The 14,625-nt window shown below is 43.4% G+C and overlaps 1 protein-coding gene across 3 annotated transcripts in view; it reads left to right on the top strand.

The window, feature by feature from the left end:
- The window catches only part of creb3l1 (cAMP responsive element binding protein 3 like 1), a 140,412-nt gene that overhangs the window by 96,972 nt on the left and 28,815 nt on the right, over window positions 1-14,625 (top strand). For all 3 annotated transcript variants that reach the window (XM_033039215.1, XM_033039214.1, XM_033039213.1), the window contains exons 3-4: window positions 8,854-9,023; window positions 11,178-11,256. In XM_033039215.1, coding sequence (XP_032895106.1) covers window positions 8,854-9,023; window positions 11,178-11,256 — 249 coding nt within the window. The remainder of the gene's footprint in view (window positions 1-8,853; window positions 9,024-11,177; window positions 11,257-14,625) is intronic.

The raw sequence follows: 14,625 nt of genomic DNA, 5'->3' as shown, positions 1-14,625 counted from the left end.
TTCCATGGCCATGGATTCTTGACAAGTGAAAGTATGGCACCCACAAGATGATGCAATTATATTTGGAGATTATATTGAGAAAGCAGAAATATCCTCTCCTCTGTATTGTAGGATTTATCAACAATCATTATCACTTGCCATAATTCGTTATTATTCACCATAATCCAACATCATTCTACATCATTCATCATGTTTGTTTACCATTCACCTTGTTCATCATCATTTTCCATAATTCCTCATGATTTGTTTAGTTTAGAGATATAGCATGGAAACAGGCCCTTCAGCCCAACGAGTCTACGCTGACCATTGATCAGCCATTCACACAAGGTCTATGTTATCCCACGTTGTCACCCACCTCCTGCATACTATGGGAAATTGTACAGAGGCCATTCAACCTCCTATCCACACGCCTTTGGGATGAGAGAGGAAACTGGAGCAGTCAGAGAAAATCCACTCGGTCACAGTGAGAATATGCAAAGTCCACACAGACACAATTTCATAAGCATGTCAGTTGTCACCAGCGATTACTGACTGAATGAGCTTTCATATGATATATGGATCATAACAGGTAGTAATTTAACTTGCGTACTATGAACGGACTGTAATTGAACTGAGGTTAGTGTCAAGAGTCAAGTGTTTTATTGTCATATGTCTGGAAATGGAACAATGAAATTCTTATTTGTAGCAGCATAACAGGTTGGTAAACACAGTACTCAATAAATAACAACAGACAAAAAAAAGGTTAAATGAGTAAAATAATCCAATATAGTGTAAGAAAGCCCCGAGTCCCTCGAGCAACCCAGGCAGTTTAGAGGTTACTTGGAGTCCGTGGTGTTCAATAGCCCGATGATTGTTTGAAAGAAGCAGTTTCTGAACCTGAATGTTGCAGGTTTCTGACACCTGTCTGTTCTTCCTGATGGTAGGTGTAAAATGAGGGCATTTTATAGGTCCCATCTATGGCGGGATGGCCAGGACCACGTGATAGACCGGGCAGTGTTCACCACTTTTTGTAATCTCCTTCATTCTTGGGCGTTCTAGTTCCCAAGTAACAGTAGTAAGTACAGTTTGCTATGAGGCTCTGATGGTGAGCACAAAATTGAATTCATTCATTATTTTTACGGTACAGATTGTAATTGGACTGAGGATAATGTGCACAATCTTGTAATTTAGGTGATTATTACCATGAATATAGACTCTAATTTTAGTCATATGGGATTTATCAGAGAGAATAGTGACCAGAGAATGCAAGCTAACTGAGGATAGAGAGTACAGGCTGCAAATGGACTGATGAAAGTAAACCACTCTAGTTTAGTTTAGAGATCCAGGCTCTTCGGCCCACTGAGTCCGCACCGTCCACCCCACCGCACTTTAACACTATCCTACACATACTAGGGACAATTTTACATTTGCGCCAAGCCAATTAACCTACAAACCTGTACTTCTTTGGAGTGTGGGAGGAAACCGAAGATCTCCGACAAAACCCACAAAGGTCACGGGGAGAACGTACAAACTCCGTCCAGGATCGAACCCTGGTCCCTGGCACTGTAAGGTAGTAACTCTACTGCTACACCACCGTGCCACCCTGGTTATGGTGAGCACAGGTTCCAAGTGGTCTGAGAATGAGAACAGTATGTAACTAAACTGATGATGGTAAGTAGGCTGACTATAGTGCATTCAGATGTAACCAAGGCTGATTAGCATGACCAAATATTATAACTAGCTGATGGCTAAGTGCAGTCTATAAAATGCTGAGCACAAACTGTAACTAGACTCATTTTAATGAATGTAGGCTTTAATTGGACTTGTAACAGTGAACAGAGGCTGTAACCAAGATGATGACATTGAGCACAGTGCAATTAGACTGAAGATAGTAAGAACAGACTGTAATTAACGAAGACAGGTTGTAATCTGACTGGATAGAGAGCACAGGCTGGAATTTGTGTAACTCTCAGCAGCAGGGTGTTACTTCATTAGTAACTCGATGGAAAATAGTGAGAAGATGGTGTAACTAGGTTAATAACAGTGCACAGCATCCGTAACTGGATTGATAAAGGTGTAACACGCATTTTGCAGGATGTGTCACTGGCAAGGCCACTATTTGTTGTTCACCCATAACTCTACTGCAGGAGCTGGCGGTGAGCCACCACCTTAAACAACTGCAATTCCACTGGTGAACGCACTCCGATAGTGCTGTTGGGAGGGTGTTTTAGGATTTCGATCCCTCAATAATGAAGGGAAGGAATATATTTTTAAGACTGAATGGCATGTGATTTGGATGAGAATCTGCAGGTGTTGATGTTCCAATGTGCCTGGTGTCCTCAATTTACTTGGTGGCAAAGGTTGTTGGATTGAAAGGTGCTGTTGGTGGTGGTGGGCTTGTCATGGCAGTGCATTTGCAGATGGTGCACTCTGTTGATTAGGGTGAGCACATGCTTATCTGGATGATTCCAGTGTGATTGAGCCAGCAAGGTTCCCTCTGCCATCTTGAAGAGCAGCAGCAGTCTGCAGAATAACTGTGATTAGACCTGTGAAAGAGATGGGAGTGACAAGTGAAAACAACTCCCCATAGAATCAATGTGTAGGAATGAACTAGGGCGGCACGGTGGCGCAGCGGTAGAGTTGCTGCCTTACAACGCTTACAGCGCCGGAGACCCGTGTTCGATCCTGACTACGGGTGCTGTCTGTACAGAGTTTGAACGTTCTCCCCGTGACCACAGGGGTTTTCTCCGAGATCGATTTCCTCCCACACTCCTACAACTATGTAGGTAAATAAATTGGCTTGGTGCAAGTGTAAATTGTCCCGCATGCGTGTAGAATAGTGTTAATGTGCGGAGATCGCTGGTCGGCGCGGACTCGGGTCCTGTTTCTGCGCTGCATCTCTAAATAAAACTACTACTGCAGATGCTGGTTTTCACTGAAGACAGACACAAATTGCTGAAGTCACTCAGCAGGACAGGCAGCATCTCTGGATATATATTGTATTCCTTCTCTCCAGAGATGCTGCCTGTCCTGCTGAGTTACTCCAGCATTTTGTGTTTATCCCCTGAGAATCATCTGCTGAGACTCCCAACATTCAGTGCTATCCTCTGAACAAAAGACTATTCTGGAGGCGGTTGTGGTGTGCTTCTCCTCTGGATAGTGTTTTATGATGCTGCTCTAGTGATTTTAACTTTTTATGAGCAGCTGGTTAAGGGATATTTGATTATAACACTTGGAACTAACAAAGGAAACAGAGAGATGGTCAAGTGCCCATAGCTGTTTATATGAGCAAATTAGCAATCGTAAATAATCTTTCAGTCAATAAATTAAACCACCAGCAGATGTTACTCATCTCAGAAATAGTAGATGAAGACGATAGATTCTTGCCATACCTCTCTCTTACTTCCTTCCTTGTCATTAATTAAATATTATAGAAATTGGTACAAGGATTTTTTTTAACAGTTGAAAACTCAGTGGAATAAACATGTGAGAAATTTCCTTGTGATATATATATATATATTTGAGCTGCATTATTTCAGCATTCATTTACCACCATGGTGTGCAATGCGTGATCATATGACAATGTGCTCTTAGTGTGAAGGAAGGAACTGCAGATGCTGGTTTAAACCGTAGACACAAAATGCTGGAGTAACCCAACGTGACAGGCAGCATATCTGGGGAGAAGGAATGGGTGACATTTCGGGTCTAGACCTGAAGAAGGGTCTTGATCTGAAATGTCACCCATTCTTTGACTTTATCCTAAAGCCCCTGTCCCACTTAGGAAACCTGAACGGAAACCTCTGGAGACTTTGCGCCCCACCCAAGGTTTCCGTGCAGTTCCCGGAGGTTTTTGTCAGTCTTCCTCCCTGCTTCCACTACCTGCAACCTCCGGCAACCACCTGCAACCTCCGGGAACCGCACGGAAACCTTGGGTGGGGCGCAAAGTCTCCAGAGGTTTCCGTTCAGGTTTCCTAAGTGGGACAGGGGCATTACACACCAAAAGTGGTGTCTGGATTTCGTATGTATCCCAATGCATCTATATTAGCCATATGGTTTCCTATATTAGGCCACGTGCCAATATTATGAGTCATCCTTTCCCCCTTCTGATCATTTTCCATCCTTATCTCCACAACGATGAGGGATAAAAATGATGTTTCATCCGATTCTGGAAATGAATAAATGTTTCAGCAAATTATATAATTTTCATGCACAGATCCCGTCTTTTTAAATACTTTGAAAGCTAGTTCAGTTGGCATAATTCTTCAGAAAATACTATAATTCCACCAGCTAACTGAATTGCAGGTGTAGGGAAGGGTGCAGAAGGATATGGGCCAACTGGAACTGGCCCAAAATGGCAATTTGGTCAGCATGGACAAGCTGGGCCGAAGGGCTAGTTTCCATCCTATATAGTTCTATGACTCTGCAGATTCAAGTAATTACTGATGTCCAATTAACTAGCATCTACAACACTGTTAGATCAGTCGCATTGTATCCTGTTTTATACTGATAATTCATAATATTCAGTGAATGTTAGGTGTAGAAGAAAACGGGGAAATAGGGAGCATTCCAAAGTGTGGGCTTTTGGTGGATTCTTGGGTTTGACCTTCTCCAATTCTCCACCTCCCTCCAAGGGGCAGTACTTTACCTTGGCTCTGATCCTTCCAGACATCCAAACGCCACAAGTATATGCTCCATCTCTCTGTAATATAGCATAAATTATGAAATGCTAACCATTTGCATTTTGTGAAAATCATAAATTGATGTTATATTTTCCAGAGTAGGAGATTTAAAAAATCCCCGGAGCATCCATTAGTGTGCTGTCAATGAGTTGGGATGAGTTTGATGTGATGGTGTACGCATTCTGGTTTGCTGGATGTGAAACTGAAGGGTCTGTCCCACTTAGGCAACTCTTTAGTGACTGCCACGGACGAGATTTAATGGAATTCACCTACGACACCTGGCGACAACCTACAACAGCACCAACGACAACACCCACGTCAACCTTCGACAGCAAAAACTGTCACCAATGTCGCCGAAAAATTTTCAACATGTCGCCTGTAATCACCCAAAATTCGACTAAGTGGGACAGGCCCATGAGTGTGCCTGACTCTTTAGAAGCAAATCCTGCTGGGTAGAATGTGCACACCATCACTTCAAACTCATCCCAACTTCAGTTTGCATATTACTCATTCAAATGCTGGAGCTTATTTCATGCAGGTAAGGTCATGTTTGAAATATCAGCTAATTTGAATTAAACTGAATAAGGAGAGCAATGGTATTGGCAGCACACTGAAGGGATGCTACGGGCATTTTTAAAATCTCCTATTCTGGCAAAAGCAAAATCAATTTATGATTTTACCAAAATGCAAGTGGTAAGCATGACATTATTCTCGCGACATTACAGAGAAATTGTGCGCATAGTTGTGGCATTTTAATATCTGGAAGGACCAGAGCCAAGGTGAAGTAAAGCCCCATGGAGGGAGGCAGAGCATTTTAGCAGGAACATGTAATGTTGTTGCAATCCCAGCTTTAATGCTTTTTTCTACAGTTGAGATTAATGATGTATCATTAGCCATCCTTCAAGACTGGTCTGTATTCCATCAATATTAAAGAATAATCTCCAATGCTGACAAAGGATTACAGATCTGAAATGCCGACTTTCATTTTTCGCATATGATGCCTGATCTGCTGAATGTTTTGAGCACCCTATTTCTTTCTGATTTTCAGCATCAGCATTTTCAATGTTAATCTCCAGTACAGCTCTTCACTGCAATTCCAGAGATACAGTATAATTGTTTGGTCATTTAATTAAACGGAAGTTGCTTTTAGTTTCTTTAAAATAAGTGCTTATTAGTAGTAAAAAATATTGGAGATGGAAAGCGAGGCTAATGAAGAGATGAGTACAATCCAATTGGTGATCAAATAGGCTGTACACATTACCCTTAACCTGTGGATCACATCATGCCAGGCCACCAAAGGCTGGAAGCAAGATGTGATGTGATGAACTCGAGGCATGCTAAAAACTAGCAATGCAACGTGAAATGTTTCACTTCAGAAAGTCTTGCAATTGCCATTATCTTATCTCACAGCCTCCACAATTCGAGGTCTTTTCCCCCAGAGTTGAGGATTTAAAAACTAGAGTGGATAGGCTTGAGATGAGATGGGAGAGATTTACGAGAAAGCTCAGGGGGCAACTTTTTCACTCAGAGTGTTGACCCTGTCTAGAATGAGCTGCTGGAGGAAACTATAGAAGCGGAAACAATTATGACATAAAAATAAAATTGGACATATATTTAGATAGGAAGGGTTTGGGTGGATGTGGGCCAAATGTCAGCAACTGGGACTACCTAATATGCCAACTTGGCCGGCATTGACAAATTCGGCCGAAGGGCCTGCGTCTGAGCTGTACAGCTCTCTGACTGTATAATTATTGTCTGGAGAGTTATTCTCTCACCATTGTTTGCACCTCTAATGATATACCAGCCCTTTCCGTGTGGCTGCTCCCTCTTTCTCGTTGTCTGCTGCCCGTTCAACTCCTCCAAACAGCAACACGAGAATACCATCACCAGAAAGAGTGCAGTGGTTCAGGAAGGCAGCTGCCTTATCGAGAGCAACTAGTGATCAGCTAAAGTTATACTTTATAATTTACGAACCTATCTCCAATGACGTATTATTAGTAATTCATCCCACTCTTTTTTCTTTTTTGACATTTGTAATTCTTTTTTTCTTTCTCTCTTATTTACTATCTATATATATATATTAAAAAAACTAGAAGCAGAATCAATCCACAAGGTCAGTGAATACTAACCTTGCCAGCAATGCCCAGATCCTGTAAAAAGTGTAAAAACATTAAAAAGAAAGTTGGGAGATTGATTTCAGGATTGTGTAAGCTAAGGTGACGGATGGGAATTCTGTTTGCACAAACAGCTTATTCCACCACACTTTAGTGCCTTAAGACATATGCCCACTGAGGTGCTGAACTCAGTTGCCTTTTTAGTGCCGCCTTTTGATGAGATAACTAAGTTGGACTGAGTTTTTACCAACACATCGAGTAAAATCACCTCAGTTTGCTCAGCAATTTAATAATCACACAACTCTCTAAGGCAGTAGAACTTAGAGAGTTTGATCGGCTAGTTTGTAAAATGGATATACATACAGCTCTGGGGCAGTGCCATCTATTTGAAAGAGGACTTTTTGTGGCTCATTTAAAAAGTCTCCAATTGTTCAGAGTTGAGGTCAAGGCCTGTACAGTGGAAACAGAAGTTCTCGGAAGAGGTGCGGAGACACTGAGAATGTTACATTGGATCTAGAAAGTAAACTTTAAGATAGAAAAGCACTATGCAGCAATGTTTGGGATGGACCAAGTGACAATTGGAAACAGAATGCTGTTTTGGGCCCTGGAATAGTTCATCACAAGCCCAAATGCTGTTTGGAACTGGGTATTCAGCTTGGGGACCTCCTGGTGTGAGCTGTTGTGTGTTCAAAAATGCTCAAATTCAAAAATGTAGACCCTTCCAACACCAATGTTATTGGTGGCACTTCAGTGCCAGTGAGAAAACCCTCATAAAACAATTTCTAAACCATTTAATCAGAGCATTTTGTTCACTGGCTTCCAGAGATAGTTAGCGCACACACACACACTTCTGCAATGATATTTTGGCTCAACACTCTACACGTTTGTTTTTTTTTGCTTTTTCATTCAAAACAATTTTTTGTTTTCACAGCATAAAGAGAATAAAGATAACATTGAAGTGAAAATTCTGCCCGTCTTAAAGACTATGCTTTATAGAGCCTAAATAAGGGGTCGGCCATTTATAAGACCAATATTAGGCAAATATGGCAGCAGGGGTGAACTAGAATGGGAACCTAGCACAGGATGAAACGCGGGATTTGGCATGGAAAAGGGGATAAGGGAAGGATGGAATTGAAATTCCCAGACCCTCAGTGAATTCCCAGTCCCTCAGTGAAGGGACTGGAAATATGTGTGGCACCGAGTGGGAATTATGAAGGCTGAATACGACAGTGAATCATAATTGGGAATAGGGAGTGGGATGGAGTGGAAAAATAAGATTCGAGAGTGTGGCACAATGAGAGAATTGGGAATTTAGCAGTGGATGTAATAGGGAACTGCAAATGCACATAGTGTGATGTGGAATGTGGAGTGTTGTACAGGGTGGGAATTTTGAATGGGATTAGTTATTCATAACAGGTATGGATGACACTGGGTGAGAACTTTAAAAAATCATGTGCCATTGCACTCTTTTCCTAATTAATAACAATACAAATTTTCCCTTGTCAACCCATGGAGCGTTACAAATATGGTGAGTTTATTAAGCATTAAAGATTTGTGATAGACACAATATGCTGGAGTAACTCATTGGGTCAGGCAGCACCTCTGAACAAAAGGAATAGGTGATGTTTTGGGTCCAGACCCTTCTTCAGACTGAGAGTCAAGGGAGAGGAAAACTAGAGGGATGAAAAGGTACAGGATACTGTAAATCGGAGCCGACACCAATGACCAAGGATGGGTGGAGACTACAAAGGTTCATTGTTGACTGTGGAAGAGGTGATAATGAAGGTGATAATGCGTTGGGTTACTCCAGCATTTTTTTTGTCTATCTTCAGCATCTGTAGTTCCTTCCTACACATTAAAAATCTGCAGTCAAGTTTGTTACTTTCATTTTCCAATGATTCTTAACGGACTTGACCTCTTTGCCACCTTATTGCTGTAATTTCGGACAGAAAATACTTCACATTACTTCACATTAATACAAAGGTTTGTTCAGATCCTGAACATGAGCATGTGGATCTGTTATGGAAATATTAGTGTTTTCCCATTTGTCTAATTTCTGACTCCTCTCCTTGTTTCGACAGAAGCTGATGGTGGACTTTGGGCGCTGGGCCCCGACCTGACCCACATCATGATTAAACAGGAGCCAAATCTGCTGTCAGAGTCTTGCTGTGCTTTTCCATCAACCCAGACGTCAGCTCCTTCTGGAGAGCAAATGGCCTTGAGCCAACTGACAGACTCCATAGAGGAACCGGTAAGTCTAAAGAGACTGTGAAAGTGCAAAATGGCACAGGATCTGTTGTTAAGATCCCTCTATCAGAAGCTGCACCCATGCCTCTACTTGTCTGCCTTTTTTAGTTTAGTTTTAGTTTAGATACAGCACGGAAACAGGCCCTTCGGCCCACACTGATTAGATTCACGCCGCACACGTAACAGTATCCTACACACACTAGGGACAATTTACAATTATACCAAGCCAATTAACCGACAAACCTGTACGCCTTTGGAGTGTGGGAAGAAACCGAAGATCTTCGAGAAAACCCACGCAGGTCACGGGGAGAATGTACAAACTCCATACAAACAAGCACCCACAGTCAGAATTGAACCCGTGTCTCTGGCGCTGTCAGCCAGTAGCTCTACTGTTGTGCCACTGTGCCGCACACAGAGAGCCTTCTATTAAAAGCTCTGCGGTCCTATGGAATATGAACATTATTTGTTTAGCAATAATTGTCCATCCTAATTGTCTCCAGGCCATTTTTAGTGGGCTGTGAAGACTGAAACAATATTAGTGGGTCTGGTGTCACATAAAGGCGCCAGACCACACAAGGGCAGCATATTTAATGGACATTAGTGAATCAGATGGGTAACTTTAATGATAATCAGGTGATGTTATGAATGACATTGGAGTAACTGGCATTCGATTCAAGATTTATTTAATTTCTTACATTTTGTTAAACCCAGTTGTTGAGATAGGATTTGAAATTATATCCTCACGTGAATGGTCCAGGCTGCTAGTCTCATTTGGTAACTTTCATTTTGTTTTGAATTCTGTTTTCAATGACTGATCTCCACAGCCCCAATTCTAAGACCCACCACTGAAGTGAGAACATTTCTCCTCAGTTCAGTCTTACTTGCCTAATTGTTATTTTTAGACCACGACCCTGTATTATAGACTCCTCAACCAGGGGAAATAGCCTCCTATAGCCACCCTGCAAGTGCCACATTATTCTCATGCATAAGCAATGTCTGGTTATTTACCATACCCTTTTTTTTTACCTGGTTAATGGTGTGTGTTGTTAATGGGGTATAAAAGTGGGAAAGAATAGAGAATGAAAACAAATGAATTTGGAGCCTTTACTCCAGGCATTTCAGTGGGTGTTTGCTCAATAAGTGAGTTCGGTATTCCGAAAAACGCCAGGAATCATGGGATTTGTCAAAGGTCAGTCGAGAGAAAAAAAGCGAATGGGGGTGCCAGGTAGCGGGAGAGCGGGGTGTAACAGCAAGAGAGAGAAGGCAGATGCGGGTGGGAGACGGGGAGAGACTGGACCGGCGGAGAGACGGTGAGAGGTGGGGGAGAGAGAAGGGAGGGTGAAAGACGTGTGTGTTTGTGTTTTGCTCACAGATGTGTTTAGTTTAACATTTCCCAGGGAGTGCCGGCGGGCAATGTCCCCCAGTCCCTCCAGACTGGAGCGGGGGTGGGGTGGTGGAGGGATAGTCCTAGCGCCGGGAAGTTCTCGCGGAGATGGGGTGTCTGGGACCTGCAGTGATAGCGAGTTCCTCTCTCCCCGCCCCTTTCCCCGCCCCTCTCCCCATCCCTCTCTCCATTTGTTCCTCGGGAGTTGGAGCAGAGTTGAGCTGGAGTTAGCGCTTCTTCTCTGTGCTGGCTGTAAGTCTGGGGCCTCCACTGCTCCGGGCCGGTGTCCCGTCAGTCCAGGGTCACCCCGGACATCTCCGGCCACCACCGGACAGGGATGGGACACTCGGGAGGGGACAGGGACGGTAGTGAGACTGCTCACAAATCTGCCTCCTGGGGTCATGCAGGAGTGGGGTGCGTGGTTCGCCACTGTATAATAACCCTGTATAACCCGGGAGGGCAGCCCGAGTGCGAGTGGAACCCATACAGCCAGGCTGAGGGGGACTGGACCGTGATTCATTAGATTGTCACTGCTGAGATTTCTGCATTGACCAGTGGAGAAGGGAGAAATAGTGTCACTAACTCCTGTAGCATTTCAACAGCATTTGCAGCGCCGGAGACCCGGTTCCGTAGACCGGAAGTGCAGGTCTGTATACATGCAGTAGCTCAGCTGCCGAGAATGTTAATCTCCATTGACCTATGACCTGGGCATGCGCAGTTGGAATACCGAACTTGCTTATTGTCATCCTAATTTCTCTGTTTACTTCTTCGCAGGCTCAGATAGAACCAAGCACCGTGCCTCAAATCAAAGTGGAACCCAATGAATCCAAACAGTTCCTCTGTGTCCACACAGGTAGGAAATTGAATAGGACAGCATTTTCCCACATGGCACTCTCCGACACTTCTAATTTTAGGCCTCCATTTGTACTGGGCTAAAAGATAGACTTATTGCCTGTATTCAATAAGTTTAAGATCAGGTGTGTTCTGAGCGGCACGGTGGCGCAGCGGTAGAGTTGCAACCTTACAGCACTTGCAGCCCCGGAGACCCGAGTTCGATCCCGACTACAGGTGCTGTTTGTACGGAGTTTGTACGTTCTCCCCGTGACCTGCGTGGGCTTTCTCCGAGATGTTCGGTTTCCACTCACACTCCAAAGACGTACGGGTTTGTAGGTAAATTGGCTTGGTATCAATTGTCCCTAGTGTGTGTGGGGTAGTGTTGGGGATCGGTGGTCGGCACGGACCCGGTGGACCGAAGGGCCTGTTTCCTCACTGTATCTCTAAACTAAACTAAACTAAACTAAACTCAACTAACATCATCCTTGCCTCCTAGCTTTCCAAGACCCAACTTGGAAACGGGTACAGGCACCCTCTCCTAACATTTGAGTGCAGTGCTGAAGGAATGCCTCACCACTAGAGGTACAGACTAGCAGATAAGCTGCTACTCTGAACCTTGTGTTCCATGTTCATGAAAAAAAACATTCAAAGGGAATCTGGAACGCTCTGGAGTTCTCCCTGGTATAGGAGTGAATATATTATTTGGCTGCGGAGTTCCACTATTTATATAATTTACGCAATAGACTGGTGGATGTAACTCTGGTGAGATAAGCTCATTTTAATCACGTGAGCTAGAACTGCTGGAATATTAATTATTCACTCGTCTCCAAGATATTTAAAGTATTCAAAACAATGAGGTGTAAAAAGTGTGTAAAAATGTCCCTAGTGTGTGCAGGATAGTGTAAATGTGCAGGGATCGCTGGTCGGTGTGGACTCGGTGGGCCGAAGGGCCTGTTTCCAAGTTCCAAACTGAACTAAACACTGTGTGGTAACTTTTCTAAATTGTTAACAGTGGTGTCCTGATAATTAATCTTGGAAACTTCAGATATTTCACTGGGAATTTGATTACCACTGCTATCACCCAACTGTCTCTTCCCTCCTTCCTTCATTCTGTCCACTTTCTTAGTTTAGAGATACAATGCAGAAATAGGCCCTCCGGCCCGCCAAGTCCGCACCGACCAGCCATCCCCACACAGTAACACTATTCTACACACGACAGGGATAATTTACACATACACCAAGCCAATTAACCTATTGTCTTTGGAGTGTGGGAGGAAACCAAAGATCTCGAAGAAAACCCACGCAGTCATGGGGAGAATGTACAAACTCTGTACAGACAGCACCCATAGTCAGGATCGAACTCGGGTCTTTGGCGATGCAAGTGCTGTAAGGCAGCAACTCTACCGCTGCGCCACCGTAACCACCCTAGTCATTTACCCTCTTCAAGATCTCTGGTTAAACATTGACTGAGATCAAGCTGAATGCCAGTGCCAATGGTCAATGACTGTTCGCAGTCCCTTTACCTTTGTCTCTTCAGTTTTTAGCTGATCATATCATAGGAACACAGAAATATAGTAAATAGGTGCAGGAGTAGGCCATTTGCCCCTTTGAGCCAGCACCACCATTCGATGTGATCATGGCTGATCATCCACAATCAGTTCCTGCCTTCTCCCACTGGGTGTGAAGTATGTGGGCAGAAGTAATAATCTATGGTCTGGGCTTTCTGTACTAACACTGCTCATGATGGATGCTCGTCTCCTGCGATTGTGATGACTACACATTGCTGAGCTGTAGCATTGCCATGGCCATGGTCACCCTTTCCATATCTGCTTGGTCATTTGGTCTGGTCATGCAAAAGGACACACAAAACTCTTGGATGTGTCTTTAGTCCATTTTTCGTTTCTGACAGCACTCTGATCTTAGCCAGTTTCTTTTGGACTGTGAAGTGGCTTTATAATCTGAAATATTTTGGGATGAAAAGCTGAAACAGTTACACACAAGTTGTACCACACACAGTTTGGCACAATGAAGCTATCAAACGCCTTTGTGTTTTTCTGTCCTAAATCCATAATGTTGACCCTGGCTCTGAATAGCTGAGCGAAACACTGCCTCTCCCACATCCCTCATGAGTTCAGATGAGAGGATGCAGAAATCTTGGTGCCTGACTTTTACTGTGACTCTCCTGAAGTTGATGGAGTTCGGCTTGGTGGAAACTGAAGAAAAGATCAGAGCTCTGCTGCGCTCTGCCATCCATCCTGGGAAATATTTGTATCTAATTTGCAAATTGTACATTTCGGTCAAGCTAATCATATGCCACAGGCCCAGTCACCTCTTCTTACCTACTGTAGGTTTTCCTACCTGTCCCCTGATAAATAACATGGACAATCAGCCTGGGGCAGGCCATTTCATCAGGGAAATGTCATAGTATACCTATAGAATGGATTTGATTTTCAAAACGCAGTTATTGTCATAGAGCTTGTTGAAATAAGTTTTGTTTGTCATGTACATCAATGATCTGGACGATGGTGTGGTAAATTGGATTAGTAAGTATGCAGATGATACTAAGATAGGTGGGGTTGCGGGTAATGAAGTAGAGTTTCAAAGTCTACAGAGAGATTTATGCCAGTTGGAAGAGTGGGCTGAAAGATGGCAGATGGAGTTTAATGCTGATAAGTGTGAGGTGCTACATCTTGGCAGGACAAATCAAAATAGGACGTACATGGTAAATGGTAGGGAATTGAATAATGTAGGTGAACAGAGGGATCTGGGAATAACTGTGCACAGTTCCCTGAAAGTGGAATCTCATGTAGATAGGGTGGTAAAGAAAGCTTTTGGTGTGCTGGCCTTTATAAATCAGAGCATTGAGTATAGAAGTTGGGATGTAATGTTAAAATTGTACAAGGCATTGGTGAGGCCAATTCTGGAGTATGGTGTACAATTTTGGTCGCCTAATTATAGGAAGGATGTCAACAAAATAGAGAGAGTACAGAGGAGATTTACTAGAATGTTCCCTGGGTTTCAGCAACTAAGTTACAGAGACAGGTTGAACAAGTTAGGGCTTTATTCTTTGGAGCGCAGAAGGTTAAGGGGGGACGATAGAGGTTTTTAAAATGATAAGAGGGATAGACAGAGTTGACGTGGAAAAGCTTTTCCCACTGAGAGTAGGGAAGATTCAAACAAGGGGACATGACTTGAGAATTAAGGGACTGAAGTTTAGGGGTAACATGAGGGGGAACTTCTTTACTCAGAGAGTGGTAGCTGTGTGGAATGAGCTTCCAGTGAAGGTGGTGGAGGCAGGTTCGTTTTTATCATTTAAAAATAAATTGGATAGTTATATGGATGGGAAAGGAATGGAGGGTTATGGTCTGACCGCAGGTATATGGGACTA

Source organism: Amblyraja radiata, chromosome 20 (assembly GCF_010909765.2).
Source record: "Amblyraja radiata isolate CabotCenter1 chromosome 20, sAmbRad1.1.pri, whole genome shotgun sequence".
Classification (NCBI taxonomy): domain Eukaryota; kingdom Metazoa; phylum Chordata; class Chondrichthyes; order Rajiformes; family Rajidae; genus Amblyraja; species Amblyraja radiata.
This window is presented reverse-complemented; position numbering and strand designations above follow the sequence as displayed.